This window comes from Amborella trichopoda, chromosome 2 (assembly GCF_054954075.1).
Source record: "Amborella trichopoda isolate Santa Cruz 75 chromosome 2, AtrichopodaSantaCruz75HAP2 v2.0, whole genome shotgun sequence".
Lineage (NCBI taxonomy): Eukaryota > Viridiplantae > Streptophyta > Magnoliopsida > Amborellales > Amborellaceae > Amborella > Amborella trichopoda.
This window is the reverse complement of record NC_142337.1, coordinates 15,527,278-15,552,307: the sequence shown is the minus strand read 5'-3', so window position 1 is coordinate 15,552,307 and position 25,030 is coordinate 15,527,278. Positions and strand designations below refer to the sequence as shown.

General features: G+C 35.1%; 1 protein-coding gene across 2 annotated transcripts in view; it reads left to right on the top strand.

Moving 5' to 3' along the window:
* Positions 1–4,762: 4,762 nt before the first annotated feature.
* SDP1 (Patatin-like phospholipase family protein) overlaps positions 4,763–25,030 on the top strand; it is a 22,910-nt gene continuing 2,642 nt past the window's right edge. Inside the window, exons 1-5 of one of the 2 annotated variants that reach the window (XR_002281797.2) lie at positions 4,763–5,329; positions 6,413–7,285; positions 7,974–8,117; positions 8,356–9,534; positions 10,767–10,882. Coding sequence is in view for 1 of the 2 variants with exons in the window: in XM_006849350.4 (XP_006849413.2) it covers positions 4,775–5,329; positions 6,413–7,285; positions 7,974–8,117; positions 8,356–9,297 (2,514 nt within the window). In the remaining variant the exon portion in view is untranslated. Of the gene's footprint in view, positions 5,330–6,412; positions 7,286–7,973; positions 8,118–8,355; positions 9,757–10,766; positions 10,883–25,030 lie in introns of those variants that run through there. The other variant, XM_006849350.4, reaches the window with a different exon arrangement.

Below are 25,030 nucleotides of genomic sequence, written 5' to 3'. Positions count from 1 at the left end.
TTCTCGGGTGATGACGTATATAAACTAGCTATCTCCCCATCCATCCTCTGCTTTACAATTTTTTTACTATTGGTAGCCTTGAGAAATGCCGCCATCTACTTTCTTACATTATTAGGGACACTATTGCACGTAGAAACATCTCCCTTAACCCCTGCCAAGTGTTGTTTGAACCTATGTACCCCACTACTTATCACTCTTTGGCAGTAATTACAAATAATTTTGTCTTTTTTGTTAGGATCAAGTCTGACCCCATGTTGTCATGCAGGGTCTTTTGCAGATCTTGCCATGGTTCAACTTTAAAATGTAAAAGGTTAAAAATTAATCTGACAGTTCAACATGAAAAATAATCACCACGTGTAGTGATAATATGTAGGGGTAATTCATAAAGTTATATTTGTTGTTAATGCAAAATACTTCTATTGAAAAAATATTTTAATTCCTACTGGGAAAAATAATTTATTTATGCAACATTACAAATAAAAATAGCCTATATCAGCCACTACATATAGAACAATAAATTTACATTGACATAGTATAAATAAAAAATATATTTACAATATGGTATAGTAATTCACAATGCCAATACATATGGACTTGTCACAAATCTTCATTTTAACAAACATGAATTAGTTCCTATTGAGAAAAAAAAAATATTTATGCAACATTATAGGTAAAAAAAAGTCTTTATAAGTCACACTTAGAATCAAAAAAAAAATTACATTAATATAGTTATCCATAATGCCACTAAACATATATTTGACACAAAAAACATTTACAATGATATAGTCATTCACAATGCCACAAATAAAATTTACAATGATATAGTCGGCACAATCCCAACTCGATTGAAATGATCACAAATAGTCGTACATCTCAAATACAAATATGCAAGATAATATAATAAAAAATGCAAGCGCCAAACATGGCTACAACTCAATTATCAAGAACATAGATTTTTTGCATTAAAAACTTAATAATAAAATTGAAAATTGCAAGATAATATAATTGCCATACATGACGCGATTTTTTTACAATGATATTCACTTTAATTCCTCATGACAATACAATTTAACAACATGTATTTTTTGCATTAAAAATTTAAAATAGATTTTTAATGCAAAACTGCATTAAAAATATAATACAGTTTAACAACATGTATTTGTTAATGTATTTTTTTGTATTAACAAAAAATTAAAAAATACACATGTGCATTAAAAATATAGTAACATGCCACGATTTTTTTACAATGATATTCACTTTAATTCTTCATGATAATACAGTTTAACAACATACATTTTTTGTATTAAAAATTTTAAAAATTAAAAATACATTTTTAATGCAAAACTGCAATAAAAATATAATACAGTTTAACAACATGTATTTGTTAATGTATTTTTTTGCATTAACAACAAATTAAAAAATACAGTTTTGCATTAAAAATATAATAACATGCCACGATTTTTTTACCATGATATTCACTTTAATTTCTCATAACAACATGTATTTTTTGTATTAAAAATTTTAAAAATTTTAAAAAAAATTTAATTCAAAACTGCATTAAAAATATAATACAGTTTAACAACATGTATTTGTTAATGTATTTTTTTGCATTAACAACAAATTAAAAAAAATACAGTTTCGTATTAACAATATAATAACATGCCACGATTTTTTTACAATGATATTCACTTTAATTCCTCATGATAATACCGTTTAACAACATGTATTTTTTGCATTAAAAATTTTAAAAATTAAAAATAGATTTTTAATGCAAAACTGCATTAAAAATATAACACAGTTTAACAACATGTATTTGTTAATGTATTTTTTTGCATTAACAACAAAGTAAAAAATGCAGTTTTGCATTAAAAATATAATAACATGTATTTTTTTGCATAAATAATCTATCAACATACAATTTTTTGAACTAGAAATTTAACAATAAAAATTAAAAATATTGTTTAATTCTTCATGATAATCAAAAACAATTTTTGGAAAATTCACGATTTTTCAAAAATATTGATCATGAATAATAAAAAAAAAAACCGCAGTTCTTCACAGACCAACCTAACATCATTCATTCCAACTTAAAAATCCGCCTCAAATCGAATAAATCGCATCATATTGAATACATGTTTTGATAAACAACATTATAATGAATCAAAGCCTTATAATATTAACACATTATTCTCAAAATATTAAATAAAATCAATTGAATTGAGGGGAAAAAAAAAAAACGCAGTTCTTCACATACATCACTCATTCAATCTAAAAAATCAAGCTCAAATTAAATAAATCAGATAAAATTGAATACATGTGATAGTAAACAACACTATAACGAATCAAAACCCTATAAATTCAACACATTATTTGTAAAATATTTACTGAAATTGAGAGAATGGCGGAAAAAAAAAAAAAACTCAGTCCATTTTTTTTTCACAGACATCAGTCTTTTTTTCTAAAAAATCCAACTCAAATTGAATAAATATAATCAAATTAAATACATGTGATGATAAACAACATTAGAACAAATCAAAATCCTATAAATTTAATACATGATTTTTTAAAATATTGGCTGAATTTGATCGCATGGTGGAAAAAAAAAAAAAACACAGTTCGTACCTGTTTTTCGTGCAACAGTGCCTTCAAACTCAAAATTGATATGAAATAATCACAAATTATGAACAAAACCTTCTGAACAACACTCTTACGATCAATCACCCTGAAAGTTTACAAAAAATGATGCATTCTTTCGCTTGAAATCAGCGAAATGGCTGAAACCCTAAAACTCACTCTTCGATCCAATTTTTTTTGATAAAAAATGTTGCTTGTTAATTCTTTTTATTGACTTAAATGGATGAGAAATTTGAATTAAAGCTTACAAGATTCGTTCATAAGGATGAAAAATGTGAAAATCGATAACAAAATGACAAAAGAAATGAAATCCCGTAAAGAATACTGTGCAGCCCATGTTCTTGCGTGTGACTCGGTCTGAATAGCGATTCACTATTGGGAATCTCCCGGTTCTCTCTGGACACGGGCGATTTCCGATTTATTTGTGGAAACGGCTCGGTATTAGACGATTCCCGAGTCTAACCGGGCGTGTCCGGCTCAACTCGACGATTTTTCAAACCTCGGGAACAACAATTTGGACAATGGTTTGATAGGGCAGTAACCATATCAAAAGAAGTAAAACCTCACCCAATATCTCATTGAAAATTATAATTCAACCATTATAAAATTTTTACATCCATCATCTCAACTTGAATATGCTTTTGTGAAAGAAAAGAAAATTTCAAACTCTAAATAATAATATATATTTTAACAAATTATCTAAACTGTCTATTTTGCCCTAAAAACAAGATTCAAGGATCTACAAATTTATACATGTTTTTTTTAACTTCAATTTTTATTGTCTGTATTGAAAATTGATTTTAAAACTCTCACCAAGACTTCGTTGCCGAAATGCTTTTTAGACAAGGATTTGAGATGAGCCTTTATTTGGTTTTTATAAAACATAGGCCTTAACTTCATCCCAAAAAATATAGGGCTTGGCCTTCGCCTCTTTCCTTGTTGTCGTTGTCCACGTCATCGTGACGTATAGAAGGAGTACCCATTCCGTGCATCAGAGTTTTGAATCTCGCACTTTCTCTCTCCTATTTAATCGCCCACTTTCTCTCTCCTCTTTAATCTCCCACTCTCTCTAGGTTTTGAAGAGAGAGAAGTGGTGTTGCCTTGTATTTGAAGGGAGAAGTGGTTTTGTAGAGAGAGAAATTGCAGTGAACGAGCATTTCTTCGTAAGAAACCTTTTCACGGGGTTTAAGAACAAATTGGGTTTTTGTACTCTTGGAGTGCGTGAATTTTGAACTGCAGAGTAGATAGAGAACGAAGTTGGGTCTCTTTCTCTCTCTTCGGTTTGTTTGAGAATTTGCAGCTGCCGTCGTGTAATGGGTTGCTATTTTAAGTCATAGTGGGGCCATGGGTGACGCTAGTGCAGAGGCTTCTGATCCCTTATCTTCTGGAAGTTTAATGGTGATATGATCTGAGTCAGCCCTCCTTTGTCCATGTGATTCCCTGCAACACCTATAAGGTTCTTCTATCTTCTATCCATTGATTAGTCCACGCTCCTTCCATGTTTCTCTTTCTTTTTCATCACTCCAATACCTTGCAGCTCCCTTTCTCTCTCATCGCAAGAACTCCCCTGCGTCTTCTTCCAAATCCCATAATCTCTTCTGACGACTGTGTTTTCTCTCTTATAATGAAGACAAAACAAAGAGGGGTTTTGGTCCAAGCCCTTTTCTAGTGGCGTATGTTGTTGGAACCTCTAGGTTGCTGATAATTCAGCTAACCCAAATCCCAATCAGTAAAAGAAAGGTTTTCTCTCTGTAGGATTTCCAGGCTTTCTCTATAGGTTTTCCTCGCCCTTGGCCTGTCACTGGAGGGTTGAGGTTCTTGGATCAAAACCAGATTACCCAAATCCCTCGGAGAGGCAAAAAAAAAGGCCTTTTTAGGGGAGTTCTGGAATTTAGAGAATCCCAGCGTATTTCATCCTTCAAAAACCAAAATACAGTCATTTCCAGTGCTTTCTATCTCTAGTCCAAGCCCTTCTTTCTCTCTAGGGTTTTCTCTCTCGACCTGCTGATGGATTTCAGCTACCAAGCCTGACGTTCTGGGATCAGACCCACCTCACGTACCCTCTCTAAAACACGATACAAAGTCCCTTCTCCCTCCGCCCTGCCGCTCTCTCTCTCTCTCTTTCTCGGCTCATTCTAAGATGGACATCAGCAATGAGGCGAAGGTGGACTCATTCTCGATTGGGCCCTTGACCCTCCTAGGCCGCACTCTCGCCCTCCGCATCCTTCTCTGCTCTTCCATTTCTCACCTCCGCTCCCGGCTTCATCATTTCCTCATCTCGTGGACCCCCTTCCTGACCCACTCCCCAATTGCCTGTGCCCTCTCGTGGCTCCACCCCCGCAACCCCCAGGGCATCCTCGCAATCATAACTATTCTTGCCCTTGCTCTGCGTCGCTATGCTGATGTAAGGTCCCGGGCTGAGGCAGCATACAGACGGAAATTTTGGAGGAATATGATGCGGAGTGCCCTGACGTATGATGAGTGGTCACACGCAGCCAAGATGTTGGACAGGGACACGCCGAAGATGAGTGAGGAGTGTTTGTATGACGTGGAGTTGGTGAGGAATAAGCTGAGGGAGCTCAAGCAGAGGAGAAGGGACGGCTCGCTGAGGGATATTATGTTTTGTATGAGGGCGGACTTGGTGAGGAACCTCGGAAACATGTGTAACCCCCAATTGCACAAGGGCAGGCTACAGGTAACATATTCATTCTTCTAATAGCTTTTATTGCCTATAGTAGAACATCTCTAATTATTTGTTTGCCTGTTTTGTGCTGATTTAATTGTTTGTTTCTGAATTGTGATAGAAAAGTATGGACTGTAAGATATTACAGTTCGAACACATCTAGTATGCTGCCGTTATAGAGGCATCTTAATTGTGGTAGAGATCCTCCAGAACGAATAAAGATAGATGTGATTGATTTTCATAGTTCAACTATTGTTCCCTAAAATCTAATATCAGTTGAATTGTGTCAAAAATTCACCAGAACAAAAAATTCCATTGTTTTTCATGGTTCAGCTTTTTACTCACCTGAAAATACATAAATGTTTTTGCCTTTTAGTTTCTCCTCTGATTTGATTTTTAAGCATCCTATATTCAATACACGGCAAATTCTTGTATGAAGGGGATTCTGTTTTTTTAAAAGTTCATTGTATATAGGATTTTGTTGAATAATATCTACCTGCACAAAATATTCTATTTTTAAGGTGTTCTAGATGTTATTAGAAGTCAGAGATTGTAAAATGTATACATGGAAATGATGATTGTTTCTGCTAGTTTATAGACTATCAGAGGTTACCAAGTATATAATTATAAATTATGAAAGGCTCTGCTGTAACTGTATTATGCCTTGGGTGTTATAATGGCAGTGTCCACTCTAACTGAACACTCCTTAGACTGTGACAATGGATGACATGGTTTTATCTCTACCGTGGTCGTAGAAAAGGGGGAAGTATACAATGTACCCAAATCGTCGCAGTGGTCATCGCCATCTCATCAATAGATTGAGCGGCACTAGTGGGAGAGCAGGACACAGACTCGAATTATTGACATGGCTGGCTCGACAAACTTGCCCTCCATTTCCATCTAACATGTTGATGGGACCGTAATGACCCTTATGAACATATTGTTTTCATACATATTGTTTTCATGATCACATAGATCATAGTATGCTTTCACTTTAAGAAAATGTTATAATGGGTCCATTATCATGGTTGTAGTATAACAGGAATGCCCATTGACCATTATAGTGGCCTAACACCATTTCCTAACCTCCTTCAGGTGCCCCGCCTTATCAAAGACTACATCGATGAGGTCTCTACCCAGCTCCGCATGGTGTGTGACTCCGACTCTGATGAGCTCCTCCTTGAGGAGAAGCTCTCCTTCATGCATGAGACGCGCCATGCATTCGGTCGCACCGCCCTCCTCCTCAGCGGCGGTGCTTCCCTCGGCTCCTTCCATGTTGGTGTAGTTCGCACCCTCGTTGAGAACCGACTTCTCCCACGCATCATTGCTGGCTCGAGCGTTGGCTCCATCATGTGTGCAGTCGTGGCCACTCGCTCGTGGCCCGAACTCCAAGCCTTCTTCGAGGACTCCCTCCATTCTTTGCAATTCTTTGAGCAACTTGGTGGTGTCTTTGCTGTGGTTCGAAGGGTAGCAACCCAAGGGGCGGTGCATGAGATTAGACAATTGCAAAGGATTTTACGCCACCTTACCGGAAACCTTACTTTTCAAGAGGCTTATGATGCGACTGGTCGGGTGCTTGGAATCACGGTTTGCTCCCTGAGAAGGCACGAGCCACCTAGGTGCCTCAATTATTTGACGTCTCCTCATGTTGTGATATGGAGTGCGGTTACAGCTTCGTGTGCATTTCCGGGCTTGTTTGAGGCCCAGGAGCTTATGGCAAAAGATAGGAGTGGGGAGCTTGTGCCATATCATACATTATTTCAGGCAGGGCCAGAGGATTCAACAGGGTCCATGGCGGGTTCACGTAGGTGGAGGGATGGGAGCTTGGAGAGTGACTTGCCCATGGTTCAGCTAAAGGAGCTCTTCAATGTCAATCACTTCATTGTGAGCCAGGCAAACCCCCACATTGCTCCACTACTGAGGCTCAAGGAGCTTGTAAGGGCTTATGGGGGTGATTTTGCAGCAAAGGTAGATTGATCACCCTTCTTATTTGTTTGCTTCACTTGTTTTTAGCGTCGTCTCTAGTTTTGTTTTGTTCAACAGTGGATGGGTTCTCTAGATTCTGTTTACTTTCTAGTAAATGGGTTCTCTTGGTTTTGGTTTTCTTTAAATTATTGGTCTCTGGTTTATGTTTCTATACACTTTACTGGAAGTTTTATCCCTTATTTTTCTTCTTCATTGGCAGGTTGTCTCCTTATTTGTTTATTCGTTGGTGGGTTCGTCTCTGTTTTTTGTTCACTTGCTCGCAGTTGGGCCCTGTTTTAATTTTTTTTTATGGTATTGCTCTCTGATTTGTCTTTAGTGGAATTTTGGTCCTTATTTGTGTTTCCTTACTGGTTGGTTGGTCTCTGGCAATCTTTCAATTTGTCATTTGGGCTTTGTGCAATGGTAGGACACCTGGTTTGTGTGAGGGAACTCAAGGTTTTTACCCGTGAAGGTTGTCCCCGAGACCTAAAAAACTGACTCAACCCTTGCGCTTTGTGTTGTTATTAGTACATTGTTGGCTGGGTTTTGCTCCTTTATGGGTGCATGACCTTTGCTACTTCACTTCAAAGGAATGTATGGGTTTTGTTTAAACAGCATGATACCTGATCAGTGGTTGGATTGGGACTTGTTTGTTCTGTATTGCTGACTGGCGATTTTGGTCTCTTTCTAGCTTGCTCATCTGGCGGAAATGGAGGTGAAGCACAGGTGCAATCAGATTTTGGAGTTTGGTTTTCGATTGGGTGGGCTAGCCAAGCTCTTTGCTCAAGATTGGGAGGGTGATGTTACCATTGTCATGCCTGCCACACTTGCTCAGGTATCAAACAATATGTCATTCTGTTTGTGGTGCATTCTTTTGTTCATGTAGACCTTGCTGTATTTCTGCTCCATTTTACTGTTCTCATCAGTCACTGTTGTTTTGTTCACCAGTCTGCTTGCTGTATACTTCTGCAGTTTTTCTATTTCCATGTGTGTTTTGATTGTTTATATCAGCAATCTTCTAACTACAAAATTCCCTTGTGTTAATTCAACTTTGTCATCCTGCTTCTTTTCAGTATTTGAAGATTATACAGAACCCATCTCAATTGGAGCTGCAAAAGGCCGCCAACCAGGGGAGGAGGTGCACTTGGGAGAAGCTCTCTGCTATCAAAGCCAATTGTGGTATTGAGCTAGTGCTCGACGAGTGTGTGACATATCTAAACCACATGCGCAGGCTCAAGAAGAGTGCTGAGAGGGCTGCTGCTGCCTCACAAGGGGTTGGAAGCTCGATGAGGTTCAGTGCTTCTCGAAGGATCCCATCATGGAATTGCATAGCCAGAGAAAACTCTTCAGGCTCTCTTGATGATGATGCCCATACCGATGCTACATTTCAGCATGGGTCACACATGGGAGGCCATATTGGCCGCCCCTTCAGGCCTAATCGTAATCTCCATGATGGTAGTGATAGTGAGACTGAGAGCACTGACCTTAACTCTTGGACCAGGTCAGGTGGACCTCTAATGAGAACGGCCTCTGCAAATAAGTTTGTCAGTTATGTTCAAAGTTTAGATATTGATGGAGAGGTGAACAAAGCATGGCCAAAGGATGAAGTCCTGCAACATGTAAACAATACGAATGAGATTGAAGCTTCAATGGAAAACCCCTTGGGGTCATGTACTAAGGATGGCTATTGCAACCAATGTAAACACACTTCAGATAGAAATTTAGAGAGCCTCGAATGTGAAGTGGGGATTAGGGTAGTTCCTTCATCTACCACATCAAGCATTATGGTTTCAGAAGGGGACCTTTTGCAACCTGAAAGGATTCATAATGGAATTGTCTTCAGTGTTGTCAAGAAGGAAGACCTGTCTGCTTCTACAACTAGCAAAAGCAGTGACTCTGAGCCCTTATGCAGTCCTCAGGGTTTGGTGGCTGAGTGTGTTCAGCTTGACCCCCCAGGGAGTAGTGACATGGAAGGCGAATCTGACGATGATAGTGTTGTGGGGGATCATTTCTGAGGAATGCTTCACCACTCCTAAGTAACTCACATAATAAATCTTTACAAGACAATTATTTTGGAAAAGAGGAGAGGGCCTTTTGCAATGTTCGACTTTGGAGGGCCTTTCCTTGCAAATTGGGTTTATTTTATTGGCTGATACCCAGGCAAACAGAGAGTTTAGAGCTAGTGTTGGCAATGGTGTTGATTGAGGCATCTGCATGCCATGACATTATATCATCACCGTGTATCATTGTAGGTGAGGTTGCAAGAAGTCCCATTTTGTTTTCTCTCAAAAAAAAGAAAAGAAAAGACGTCCCATTTGAAATTTGAACTGATGTTCGATTAAAGGGAGGAGACATAAGTTTATAGAGATATTGAGAGGCCAAATTATGTCTTCCAATAGTGTTGTTTGAGATGGTATAACAAATGTAACTTTCAATTATATATTATATATTAAGCGAGAACAATATTATTCTTTTGCCATGCGTCACACCATATTAATAACTCTCTTTTCTCTGTCTCCCCACCTCTCTCTCATGCCATGCATGCCATCTCATGTCCATCTCGCTTCTCTCTCATCCCATTCTCTCCCTTCCTCTCTCTCTTCTAATAAATCAATTTTCTTAAATTTTTTTTCCTATTTTCTTTCTCCTACTAAATCTCTCCCCTGTTTCTCACACCACCCCCTCTATCACAAAACACACATTCTCCTCCTCTTCTCTTCTCCATAACTCTAGATATTCATTGTAATGGCATTTTTAAGGTAAGTACTCATTTTTTTTTTATGCATTTTTTCATTGTTTTTTCTTTCATTTTCAGTCTTTTCCATCACGTTCTATTTAGTTTCTATGTGGAGTTGAGTGTTTTTTTTTAGATTATGTGGAATTGAGTTCTTTTTGTTTGTTTTTTTAGATCTTTCAGTGTTCTACTAGGTAAATAACCTTTCGTTTTCTATGTATTCTATGCATTTTTTCATGGGGGCAGTTTGCATATGGATGCATCCGTAGGTATAGAGGTAAGGTGCACCTTCAAATTTTATCATGGTATATAATTTTGATGTAAAATGTTTTTAGGATTATCTCAAAATCTATTTTTATATCTAATTATAAAATTTTAAAATGGTTAAAATCAAGTAGATCTATAAACATATGAAAATCTTGAAAATGGACGGTGTAGATAATATGTTGTAAAATGCACTATTTTTGAGACTTAAAATCTTTTTATTTTTCATAGTCATACATCTCGATGTCGAGATGATCAATCAAAGGGTTTTTCAACATTAAAACTACTTTTTTCGATGGATTTTTGAGGGGCATCGGTAGTTTTACATTATAAGGTAGCATCTTTATATAAACTTTTGCCTTTTTTCATTGCTTTTGTCTACATTTCGGTTATTTCCATCATGTTCTCATTAGTTTTTATGTGGAATTGATTTTTATTTTTTTAGAATATTATGTGAAATTTGAGTTATTTTGTTTGTTTTTGTAGATCTTTGAGTGATCTATAGAAGTCCTAAAATGATTTGTTGATTGAGGCTCTGTAGATCAAGTTGTTTTGATGTTCTCAACGAATCTATTGTGAAAGCAGAATTTTGGGTTTTCAAGGTAAGTAATATTCCGTTTCTCTATATTTTTTCATTACTTCTGCCTACATTTTCGTTCATTTTCATCCTGTTCTTCTTAGTTTCTATGTGAAGTTTACTTTTATTTATTTATTTATTTATTTTTTAACATTATGTGGAATTGAGTTATTTCTGTTGGTTTTTGTAGATCTTTCAGTGATCTACAAGGTAAATAACCGTTTATTTTCTCTGCATTTTTATGCATTTTTTTATTGCTTTTGCCTACATTTCAGTCATTTCCATCATGGTCTCTTTAGTTTATATGTGGAATTGATTTTTATTTGTTTAGAATATTATGTGAAATGGAGTTATTTTTATAGATCTTTGAGTGATCTATTGAAGCCCTAAATAATTTGTTGATTGAGGCTATGTAGAGCAAGTTTTTTCGAGATGTTCTCAACGGATCTACTGTGAAAACAAAATTTTGGGTTTTCAAAGTAAGCAATTTTGTTTTCTCTGCATTTCTCTTCATTATTTATGCCTTTGGTTCTCTTTTCGACTTTTGCCTACATTTTCGATCATTTCCATCATGTTCTCCTTATTTTCAAAGTGGAGTTGAGGTGTTTTATTATTATGTGGAATTTTTGTTTGTTTTTATAGATCTTTCAGCAATCTACAAGGTAAATAACCTTCCATTTCCTCTACAATCAAGAAATAAAGTTACGGTTTCATGAGATAAGAGATTTATCTACAAAATGAGACACATTGAAAGAAATGACCGAGAATAGATAAAAAAATCAACAATATCGCAAATATTACCCAAAAATTAATTTTCAGTAGATCCATTGAGAACATCTCGAACAACTTGATCTACAAAGCCTCAATCAACAAATCGTGCTAGGACTTCTGTATATATCTCAAAGATCTACAAAAACAACTCAATTTCACATAATATTCTAACACACAAAAAATCAATTCCATATACAAAATATCATTTTGGTTCTTATTTCATTGGATGTGAAGACACCTCTTTTTAGGAAATAATCAAATTGAATTCCAATAAATAAAGCAAATTATAATATTATTATTTATTAGGTAATTAAAAAAATTTATATATTACTTATTAGGTTATTAAAAAAATTTATATTCTTGAGTTAGTACTATATATTAAATATTTGCATTAACTCGGATAACATTTGTTTTAATTCGGATAATAAAGGTGCTTTTGCAAATTTCTTCGTATACATTTTGCCTTGATTAGGGATTTTTCAAACTATTCGAATAAGCTATGATTTTTGGTAATTATATATATATATATATATATATATATATATATATATATATATATATATATATATATATATATATATATATATATATATATATATATATTTATATAAAGTATTTGCATTATTTCGTATAAAATTTGCATGTGTGACTTTGAGATTAGGATTTTTATTTTCAAATACTGATTCCATCCACACGATTCATGGATCTAATGTGAAAACTGATTTTTGGGTAAATATTGTAATATAACTTATTTTTTTAATCTATTTACATATTACATATTACATAATGGTAAATATCTTCTTTTTTGTAAAAAAAATATATTTTAAAAATAATATAATAGTTTTATTTTTCATTTTTTTTTTGTATTTTCTATTTTTTTTACAGTTTCTGACATCCACAACGAAATTGCAAAAAAAAAGTTGCAGGCACCGCAATACAATATTTTTTTCTTATTTTTTTCATTTTTTTAAATTTTCAAATTGACCTTTTCTTAAGGACATAGTTAATATTATTGAATAGGAATTATATTTGATAACATATATAGAATTTATCAGTAAGAAATATAATATTTAACAAGAATTATTCAATAGGCAATATAATACTATATATAGAATAATTAACAAACAAATTATTCTATTTAATATTTAATAAGAATTATATTTTGCAACATATTTAGTTAAAGATTATTAATACCGTAAGTATAAGAAATAAAGAATTTTATTTTTTAGATTTGGTGTTGGCCAATGCTTTTGAATTACGCCTTAATAGCCTATTACAATGGGTATAGGTAGTAGCAAGACCTTAAGTCTTAAAGAACTATTATATTTGATATTCGCATTAGAAAGACCAAGACCCTATATTAATTTTTCTCTCTTTTTTATTTATAGAACTTAAATTTTCTATCACTTTTATTTATTCAAATAGAGTTATTTTTAATCATTTTTGTTTTAATTTGTGCCAAATGGATATGTCTTAATGAAATATTTTCAAAAATAATATATCAAATTATAATTATTTGATACAATAGTCAATTTTAGAGATAAATTCCTTTACTTTTAAAAATTTTTAGTCTCTCTATAATCTTATTTTATCGCAAATAATATTTGACTTATTTATTTATTTCATGGTTTTAAAAAAATATAATTATGTAATAAAATTATTCAATTATGAGGATAAATTCAATAGTATCTAAAACCATATTTTATTTGAAATATTTTTTAATGATAAATATGTTTCAGTGATTAATATTAAATATGTTTCAGTGATTAATATTTAATATGTTATAATGATTACTAGTTATATATTAAATGAGAGGACCCTGCTTATTTTTGCGCCATGTCATTCTCTCATTAAAAACTATTACTTTTTTACTAGATTATCTCTCTCTTATTTATATGATCTACGGTTTCCCTCTTTACCTTTTCTATTACTCTCCCTCTTTTCTAAAAATCACTCTCCCATTAATTTTTCTAAAATTTCTCATTTTTCCGTTATTTATATCATCTACCGTTTCTCTCCATCTTTCATAAAATCTCTCTCCTATTTATTTATATTTCTTTTTCCTCACAACGGTTTCTCTTATATCATCTACGTTTTCTATCTCTCTCCTCTTTCTTAAAATCTGTGTACCTTCTATTTATCATAACTTTCCCTTCCCATGTATTCTCTCTTATTTATATCATCAACGTTCTTCCATATGTCTCCTCTTTCCTGAAATCTACCTCCCTACCCATGGATTCTCTCTCTCATTCATTTATAGTATCTCTCTCTCTCCTCCTCTTTCCTAAAATCTCTTTTCTATTTATCATAACTCTTTTCTTGCCCACGGACTCTCTCTATCTCTTTCGTATTTATAGCATTCGTATTTATAGCATTATATCTATTATGGAAACTCTTTTCTATCTCTCCTCTCTCGACAAACTCTCTTCTCTCCAAAACGTTTCTACATTATCTCTCAATCACAAATTTTTATTCTCTCTCATCACATATAAAGCAGCAGTCATATTGCACTCAACGGTTTTTTTATTAAATATACATGTCTCTTTCTCTCCTCTCATTTATTCTATCCTCAAAAAATTTATGGTTTATGATTTTTTTAATGATTAATGGTGTTCAATTTAGTATAAATATTTATTTGTGTATCTATGATTTCTGCATTTCTATATTTCTATGTGGAATTGATTTTTATTTTTGTTTGTTTTTGTAGATTGTTAAGTGATCTATAGAAGCCCTAACATAATTTGTTGATTGAGGTTTTGTGATCAAGTTGTTCGAGATGTTCTCAACGGATATATTGTGGAAACAAAATTTTAGGTTTTCAAGAGAAATAATCTTTCATCTCTGCATTTCTATGCATTTCTTCATTGCTTTTGCCTACTTTTCGATCCTTTCCATCATGTTCTCCTTAGTTTCATTGTGGAGTTGAGGTTTTTTTTTTGTTTAATATTATTTGGAAATGAGTTATTTTTATTTGTTGTTGTAGATCTTTCAGTATCTACAAGGTAAATAACTTTCTGTTTTCTCTTCATTTCTATGCATTTCTTCATTGTTTTTGCCTACATTTTGGTCCTTTCCATCTTGTCCTTCTAAGTTTCTATGTGGAATTAATTTTTTTTTAGAATATTATGTAAAATTGAGTTATTTTTGTTTGTTTTTGTAGATCGTTGAGTGATCTCCAGAAGTCCTAATATGATTTGTTGATTGAGGCTTTGTAGATCAAGTTGTTCGAGATGATTTGTGTAATTTTGCAATATTGCTGAATTTTTTAACTATTCTCAATCAGTTCTTTTGATGTGTTTCATTTTGTAGATAAATCTAAAGATCTAATGAAACATTAACTGTATTTCTTGATTAATTAGATATACTTTTTGTGATAAATCTAAAGATTTATCTACAAAATGAGACACATCGAAAGAACTGATTGGGAATAGTTAAAAAATTCAATAATAGTGCAAAAATTACACAAATCATCTCGAACAACTTGATCTACAGAGCCTCAATCAATAAATCATATGAAAACTTCTGGAGATTACTCAAAGATCTACAAAAACAAACACAAATAACTCAATTTCACATAATATTCTTAAAAAAATTAATTCCACATAGAAACTTAGGAGAACATGATGGAAATGACCGAAATGTAGGCAAAACATTAAAGAAGTTCATAGAGGCAAACACAATCAAGAAATGCATAGAAATACAGAGAAAACAAAAACCGTGTAGATCACTGAAAGATCTACAACAAAAAACAAAAATAACTCAATTCCAAAAATATTATGTTTTCACAGTATATCCGTTGAGATCATCTCGAACAACTTGATCACAAAACTTCAATCAACAAATTATGTTAGGGCTTCTATAGATCACTTAAAGATCTACAAAACCAAACGAAAATAAAAATCAATTCCACATAGAAATATAGAAATCATAGATATAGAATTAAATATATATACTAAATTGAACACCACTTATCATAAAAAAATCATGAACCATAAATTATTTGTGGAGAGGATAAATGAGAGGAGAGAGAGGTGTGTATATTTAATAAAAAACCGTTGAGTGAAATATGGCTGCTACTTTATATGTGATGAGAGAAAATAAAAATTCGTGATTGAGAGATAATATGGAAATGTTTTGAAGAGAAGAGACTTTGTTGACAGAGGAGAGAGAGAATAGAGTTTCCATAATAGATATAATGCTATAAATACGAAAGAGAGTCATGGGTAGGGAGAGAGTTATGATAAATAGAAGAGAGATTTTAGGAAAGAGGAAGAGAGAGATAGTGATGCTATAAATGAGAGAGAGAATCCGTACGTAGGGAGGTAGAATTTAGAAAAGAGGAGAGAGGAAGAGGAACGTTGATATAAATAAGAGAGAAAGAATCAATGCGCAGGGAGAGTTACGATAAATTGATGGTAAACAGATTTTAAGGAGTGAGGTAGGAAACTAGATGATATAAATGAGAGAGAGAAACTGTTGTGAGGGGGTGAGAGAAATAGGAATAAATGGAAGAGAGATTTTATGAAAGAGGGAGAGACAAACGGTAGATGATATAAATAAGGGAGAAATGAGAGATTTTAGGAAAATAAATGGGAGAGTGATTTTCAGGAAAGAGGGAGATGTGTAATAGAAACGGTAAAGATGTAAACCGTATATGATATAAATAAGAAAGATAATTGAGGAAAGATGTAAGAGTTTTTTAATGAGAGTAGGATACAACGCAAAAATAAGTGGGGTCCTTATCTTGCTTAATATATAATAGATATCACGTGCAACACACGTGTATATTACTAGTCAATAACATTGTACTGATACAAGCTTACCATTTTTCTCTATGTGGTAAACTGTTTGGCATGTGGAATATGTCTTTTCTTTAGCTTCCAAAATTGAAAACATTCATATTTTATTGACATCACATTGCTTATGATTTTTATTTCTGCCTATGTTTCTTTTGAAACAGTGTTTATTTCTGCTTATGTTATGACCTTTTATTTCCTATCTTTTATTCTTACTTCTAATGGGCCTAGGACTAGGTTGCAAAGGATTCCTTTGAATTCAATGCTTGGAGGAAGTATCTTAAATACCATGATATTGTGTATATGATGCTTACCCGACCCCAAATGATTGGGATAAGTCTTGGATGATGATGATGATGTTGTGTAAAAAAATTGATGTTTTAATTCCTTACTAGATGACTCTTTGTATTTGGTAAAATCGTCCTATTGATCCTGTGGTATGAAGAGCCAAAGTATGGAATATTAGTTTCAAAATTTTGTTTCAAAGTTGTGTATGAAGTTCGTGATTCATGGTAATAGGTAACTACTAGTGAGGGAGCTTGACCCCTTCACAAGCAAGGTGGCCCATGGTAGTGTTTGCTTCATGCCATGTATGTCGCTACTAAACCTAGAGAGGATGGCGGAGGTGAAAGGATTGCTTGAAGATATTGTCAAGCCTCCATAGCCAGGGGTGGTTTTGTTTGCCCAAGAAAATCACCTTCAATGAGGGTGGCGGAACTCTATTCTCGGTTTAATTGCTGCATGCCCCCCAGTTGTGCAGTTTATTTAGCAGAGGCATCAACTATGCTGGCTGGGTCTGAGAAATTGATAAGGGTTTCACCCATATGTGATCTAAAGAGTCCCCCAATTCCTGCATGTCTTGGTTTCCCAAAGGGCCGTCATCAAAATTGAATTTGATAACGCCTGGCTTGAGAGGCAACCACAAGGAGGATCTTGGGGTTGCAGGCAAGCATGATTGGATGATGTGGTGTTCCTGATTGAATAAATCTGCGCTAGAGTAATGGCCAATTGTTTTATGTTAGGAGGCCTAGAACTCTGGAGGTGATGTTTGGGTCGATGAGCTTTCAAAGATTCCTTGGTACCTCTTGAGCCAAATAGACCAAAGGATGGTCTCCATGGTCAGGTAAGAGGTTTTCCACAGAGTTTGTGGTAGTACATAAATGGTCAAGTCGTTGGATGAAAAAGGCCCCAGGACCTCCACTTCGAACCAAAATCCATCAAGGATAGGATGTAGTCGAGGTTTCCTAATGTAGTAGGCCTTGTTATGATCTTACTTGCAGATTATTAGGGATTTGGATTGGAAGCTATAGTTCATCGTCCAGGATCTGCATGCCTTCAAATTGAGCACCTTGGTAACGGGAGATGACTTGGCTCAAGATGTGTCAGAGAGGCAAGGACCATGGCTATGACCTTGTATGAGCTGTTAATTAGACTAACCGGTCTGAAATATTTGATGCCCTTGTTGATCACTCCCCTGTTAGGGAATTCAGCGACCATTCTTAGACATCCAGGCGAATGGACTTCAGAACTCATGAAAGAGAATGATAAGGAAGATGGCTTTGAGCAATGAGATGTTTTTCATTATTTGTCTAACGATGTTTTCTATAGACAATAGGGTTTGGGAGAACGAAGTAATGATCCTACAAATATTTTCATTATCTTCGAAGATTTCAACCCTGATCTTTAATACGTATAATGGCATTAGTCCCGTAGTTGGTAGTTTTTTGGAATAGGTGGTGTTTCTCTCTCGTCTTTGAGCCATTTTATTCTAGATATTGGTACCAAAATATTTTCTTGTTTCATGGTATTCTCTAGGTGTAATTTTGCATAAGATCTTCTGGTAAACTAGGGGAAGAATGGTCGCTTTGTTCCCCAATAAACTTGAGTTCTTCGATTTCAGATAGGAGGGACAATTATTTGGCTGGTAGGAGCTGATAATGTATGACCCTTAATAGAGCAGAACGGTGGACTAGAATTCATGTAACCGATCCCAATTAGTTGGGAAAAGGCTCTGATGACGATGATGATTATGATGATCATGATAATGATCATTGATAGTGTATGGAACCAAGTCTAAGTTAAAAGACTTCAAAGATTCTCTTACAATGGAATCCTCAACTTTAAAATACAACTCAATAACATGACATGCAACAACTTTGCTTTCAATTACAGCCACAACTTTAAAATACAACTCAATAACATGACATACAACAACTTTGCTTTCAATTACAGCCACTTACAAATGAATTACAGCCGCTTTAAGAATATCCGTAAAACTAAAATCCAAGGATTATTACTCTATTTAGGTCCCTTGACAAAGTCCAAGAAAACTACACATGGAGATTGAATAAACACCCCCTTAAAATTCATGTGCCATAAAATTCAGTACTTCACAAATACATTGCAAAAATTATACATCAATTCCCAAAGACAAACGCACCATAAAACTCCATCTCCACATACAAACTCAATTATGGTCAAGTGCTCTATGGATCTTGATCATGAGAAGCAAAGGGTTGAACTCCTTTTGCCCGGTTCACGGCCAAAGACTTTGTTGCATACCATGGAATGACTGCTCGGATGACACCAAGATTTCGGCCAATTTCACATCATCTTAATGCAAAGCATTAAAGCATCATTTAAACTAGAAGTTGTGGCAATTTTCATTAAGGAGAGGCTCAAGAATTTTGGATCCTGAAGTGAGAGAAATGTGGGAGAGAAGAGCTAAAAAACACTCAATTTGGTGTAGAATTAAGCAATATGAGCATGGGAAAATTTTGGTATAGTTTCCCCTCAAAATTTCACCAAATTAAATTATCAAGGAGATGAATTAATTGACTGATTTGGATCCAAAAATTGCAGATAAGTGGAGTGATTAAATCTCAAGATTTTTCAATCAAAATCTCTCCAAAGTTGAATCAATGAACTAGGAATCAAGTGCTCATACTCAAGGATAAAAAGGTCAAGATCTTATGAAACGAGAGGTTAAGGGGCTAATGATACCTTACTGTAAATGGAGATTTACGGCCACCAAAAGCTCCAAGGATACATGGCTTGATGATGAATTCTCCAAAATTGAATTATTATGGAGTTAAGGTTTTACCTCCTAGCTTGAAATGAAGCTTTAATAGAGCTTCAATCTCACTTAATTCTCACTCCTAACTCCTTTCTTTCTCACACCGAAACCACACTCAGATGAGGAGACAGAGAACCATAAGGGGGCCGTGCCACACTAATGAGAGAATGAAATACTCTAATGAGCAACCAAGGGGGATAGTTATAAGTTGTTATAGAGATTCTTTTAGATGAGTTAATCTTCGCCATTGATACAAGTCATCCATGACATGACACATGAGAGAGAGCTTGATTGTCGTCACCTACGAGTTATGACTCATCATAACATCTTGATAAAGGGATGGGGCTTAACACCATTATCCTCCTAATGACTCTCCTAAATTTACTCCAAATTTCCCATCATTAATCTTAAACTCAAATTCACATTAAATTCAACTTTCTTCCACAATTGATCACACTAACTCAATTAAATAATATGAGAAAGCATAGGTAGGGACATGCCCCTCACGTAAATTAGCAAACCTTTTAGAAGCGATTTGAATTTGATAATTCCCTCAAACTCCATGTCATCTTGGTGTGCTTGTGCACCCAATCATATGACGTCACATTGGATAGGTAATTCTAAACTTAATTCCAAAAGGACTTAGGGTTTCAATGATAATACCAAACCCTATACCCCTTCTAGAAGACCATGCCATGTGCACATAACCAACCAATCCCATACATTAAACATGTGCTCAAAATAATTTCCCATATTTCTCAAAATACACTTTAATGACCATAAATCTCGTAACACACAATATCTCTATGGACAAAATGGTCCCCACAAGCCTTGATGTCACCCCACAAGTCATGCTCATGTGGCACTAATGTGCAGCCACGTCAACCCCCACGTGACACCCATTGGCCATTTGTGTGTCATGTGCAACCTAGGTGCCTTTCCTTTTGTTTCGTTTTTAAAAACAATTTCAAAATTCTCAGTATAAGCTCAAAAAAATCTAGAACAATCGCAACAAAATTCCCAAAAATTTGCCAAAACATACTCCATTAAAATAACACAATTTGGAATCATATAAAAATATTAATAAGGGAAATTAGAATCCTTGGAGCTGAATTGGCATTGGAGAACTCCACCTAGCTAGATCCAGAGCCCAAAATCACTTTCTTAGAATAACCGAACAAGTCCATGACCAACAGTCTATGGCAAAGATATAGTGGATTGCAGGTGGACCCTTAAGGACACGCACATGCACTCGTATGGATGCTGAGTCCTCTCTTGGTACGGGCATTTTTGTTCCAAGTGAATCACTTATGGAAGAGTGGCTTCCCATTTGTGACTGTGTAGGCACATGCCATGAGAAAGTTTGAGGTCTAGGATTTAGGCTGATGTCCTCTCAAAGCCTAACTTTATCATGCAAAGCTATTATTAAGAAAATACTCTAGCTCTTATCACAGTAAAATATCAATGGTACTTGTTGCCTTGGCCAATTTTTTACATGCAAATTTGAGGAGATTCCCTCAAATTCGTGCCAAAGTAGCTAGAATTGAATAGATAGATAGAGAAGTGGGGTCGGTCAAATTATAGATGCAAAATTGATACATATTTGGGCAGATGTGACTCCTTTTTGAATATGTTGGCAGGGCTAGCTAGATCTAAGAATTTAACTAAAGAAAATTTAATAAAATAGGAAAAAAATAAAAAAATAAAGGAACGTAGAGAAATCTTACCCAGGGACTCGAAACTCGAAGTTTCGAGCTTGGATCAGGCACCCTTTCACACACCTTCTCCTTGCTTGATGCTCTTGCTTGAGGGATTGATATGAAATTGTTGGAATTAGGTTGGATTTTCCTAGATTTAGGTTTTAGGGTTTCTGATTCCTAATTGGGATTGTTAAGGTTTCGAGATCTAGGATTTTCCTAGGGCTTTTCTAAGGCTTTTCCTAAGATTTTAGGTCTTCTAGGATTTTTCATGAATTGCTATATTTTTTGGGATTTATTAGGATTTTTTCTTAATTTTATGGGAACTTCTAGGAATTTCTATATTTTTGGGGATTTTTTTGGAATAATTTATGGTATTTTTCTAGGCTGTTTATGTAGACTGAGGCTTGGGACGCTTCTGAAAGTTCTAAAAATTGGTTATGGGTTTTCAAAATAAATTTTCCTAATTATATGAGGAGATTTGACTCGATCTGGTGATTAGGATGTATCTTGCTTTGGTCAAAGCCAACGTTCCAGGGTTTCTAGTAGGGTCAAAGGTGGTTGGGTCCTCAAGGCATGCTGCTTGTCGTTCGCTGCCCATGGGCTCACAGCAGGCCATGACTAGCAGCCTATGCACGACATGGGGAGGCCTGTGCATAGGGATCTGGGTGCCATTTTGACTGAACAATTTGTTTAGGCCATAACTTTAAAACAGAAAGTCGGATTTGAATGATTCTTGAATCGTTGGAAAGCTCTCGATCTGCCGTACAATCTAGGCTTGGTTAGGGTGAATTTGGGGGAGTTTTAAGGGGTCAACAAGGTTAGGACTTTAGGTTGTTGGATTTGAGGTTTCTTGGTATCAGATTGGTATTTGGGTTAGTTCTCTATGTTTATTAGCTTCAGGGGGGTCTGAGATGACTAGTTTAGGCTACTTAGATTTTAGGTAATTAGGGTGTTCGGACTATAGAAAATGGTGCTCTAGGCTATATTAGACTATTGTGGTCCCTACGACTTAAAGCTAAGGTTTCTGGGAATCCTATAAGCTAGAATTTCTGGGAAGCGGTGTCTTTACTTACACACCATCATGAGGTATAAAACAATCTGACCCTAAAAATAGATAACCCTCAACCCTCTAGGTGCCTCTCACATACTCAAGCCTCATAACAAACCGGGGTTGTGACTCTTTGATGCAGTCTAGAATACTGCTCTAAAGTATCTAGATGAGAGAGGTAAGCTTAAAATTTACAAGAGGAACCATAGAAGGGAAAAATAGTCATTGAATCTGCCCTTTATGTCTTCTGTTTATTTCTTAAGTCATTTTATTCACTTAGGGGAATAAGTAGTTATTTCGAGAGGGTTTTTTTATTCACTTAAAGTCTTTTATAATTAATGACCATGATTAGATTAGTTGGATGGGCAGGATTAAGTCTTATTTAGGGTTTTCTTATTTTAAGAGATGTACTCAAGCATAATGAAGCAACTTGTTACAGATTTTTATCAAAATCCTAGAGCAGCAAGTGTTCATCTCTAGTTTTTGAAAATTCTCTAAGTTTGGATCTTCCCCTATCTTCTTCTCTAATAAACCCTAGCTCCAAGCTACTAGGTCTGCGCTAGGTTGGTATACGAGCCCAACGATATGTATGATATTCTAGTATTGTATGGACAATACTATAGCACGATATTGTAGCACAATACTTTAGCACTGTACGGATGGTATTGTAGCATGGGATGGATGGTATTTTAGCATTGATTTTTGCGCCCTAGATCAGCAACCATGTCTCCATGTAGAGGAAAAGTGGCAACCGTAGAAGCTTTTAATGCTAGTTCGCAAGAAGGGATTTCAGATCTAAGGAGATTGGTTGAAATCCCAGCTCTGCGTTTGGCGCAGATGGAAGCCCCATCTTGGGAGGATGAGATCGCGACAGATGAGGAATCCATAAATCCCTTCCATGTTCAAGCTCCAAGGAGATAGGTAGCTGATCGTTTGTATAGGGATAGTTGGAGGTGGGAAACCAATATCGATGTTGAGATCCCAATCCAAGAAAAGTATGGAGAAACTTTGTTCTCATCAAATGGTTCTCAAGTTCAGCATGTTTTGGACTTGGACTTATCGCTAGTCTTTGACAAGTACGTGGATGAAGATTTGCGTATTGCGAAAGAAGTGAGTAATCTGTGCTTTAATGGTGATCCAATCCTGAAAGAGGATCAAGAAAAAGATCCTATCATTGGAGAGGATTTTGTGGATGCTCCTATTCTTGAAGAATAATAGGCTCGATTTCAAGGAGTTGTTCCCAAAATATTAGAGGTAATTGGTTTCTTAGTCCCCAAAGAAAGTTGAGAGAATGGTGTTGATGGAGGTCATGATATGATGTTCTTTTTTTCGGGTTTCACTTGAATTTAAAGTGTCAAGTAAGGTTCACACCAAAGAGTTCAAGGTATTTTCTCCTGAACTCTCAGGTAGTGAGTTTAATATAGGAGATTCTCTCCAAAGGGTTGCTGAATTCATTCTCTATAAGAGAACTCAGGCTGAGTTGTTGCTTTACTTTGATGGAAGAACCAAATCAATTCCTTATCGTCTTCCCTGAAAATGTAATCGGAGCCTAATGTTTGGATCTTAACCTCACCAAATTCAGTAAGAATGATCCTCAGAGTTCAAAGTTTTTATTGCATCCTAAGAGAAGAGTTTTCCTCAAATATGTTTATGATTGATAGTGTTGCGCACTTGTATCACAGCAGTGTTAGTTTTCAATGAGCACAAAATGTGATGGATGAGATGCCTATGAGAGGCACCATGACAGGGAAATTGTTGGTCTCTATTTTGAAATGTATATATTTAAGGTCTAGTTACAATGTTTCCAAGAGATGAAAAATTCTGGGTTTTGGTCTTCTCAATATACCCTTGTTGATGAAAAATTCTGGGTTTTGGTCTTCTCAATATACCCTTGTTGGTATTGTTACATCAAAATGGTGTAGTGGATTGATTGGAGAGTATGGAAGCAGTTAAGCAGGCTTATGCTAAAACTGTGAAATGTGGGTTTTGCTGTAATCTTTGCTTTAGCATTGCACTCTCATCAATTCATTGCAAGATTGGCAATCTCGTTTTGGCGGTTTCAATTCTCAATCTTACAAGTCATAGATGTGTGATTTCCTACAAAGTTATTTTGAATGGATATCGCCGGACGTATCGTTAGAAGTGATTCAAGACTCTTCCCTCCTATGCTTGTTCATGATTGTAGACCAAGTTGTTCTGAATATCATAAGTTGAGCTAGCACAAGATTAGACCATGTGAAGTGGTGCAGAAGATTAATGACAATGGTTACAATTGAAGCTTTCCAGCCATATTCGAACTTTCGTTGTTTTTAATGTCGCGTCTCATTCCATATCGTGATGATACCTCCGATGATGAGTCGCCGAATTTGAGGGCGAATTCTTTTGAGGAAGGGGGGATTGATGCATCCTAGAATATTGCTCTAGAGTATCTAGATAGGAGAAACAATCTTAAAGTTTACAAGAGGAATTGCAGAAGGGCAAAATAGTCATTGAATCTATCATTTAAGTCTTTTATTTATAACTTGAGTCATTTTGTTTACTTAGGGGCATAAGTAATAATTTCTAAAATGTTTTATGCCTTTTTATTTACTGAAAGTTTTATATAATAAGTGGCCATGATTAGATTTGTTGGATGGCCTGGCCAGGATTAAGTCTTGTTTAGGATTTTTTTATGAGAGATATACTCAAGCATAATTAAGCATCTTGTTATGGATTTTATTAAAAACCCTTAAGCAGCAAGTACTTCTTTTATCTTTGGTTTTTGAATCTTTCTCTAATTTTG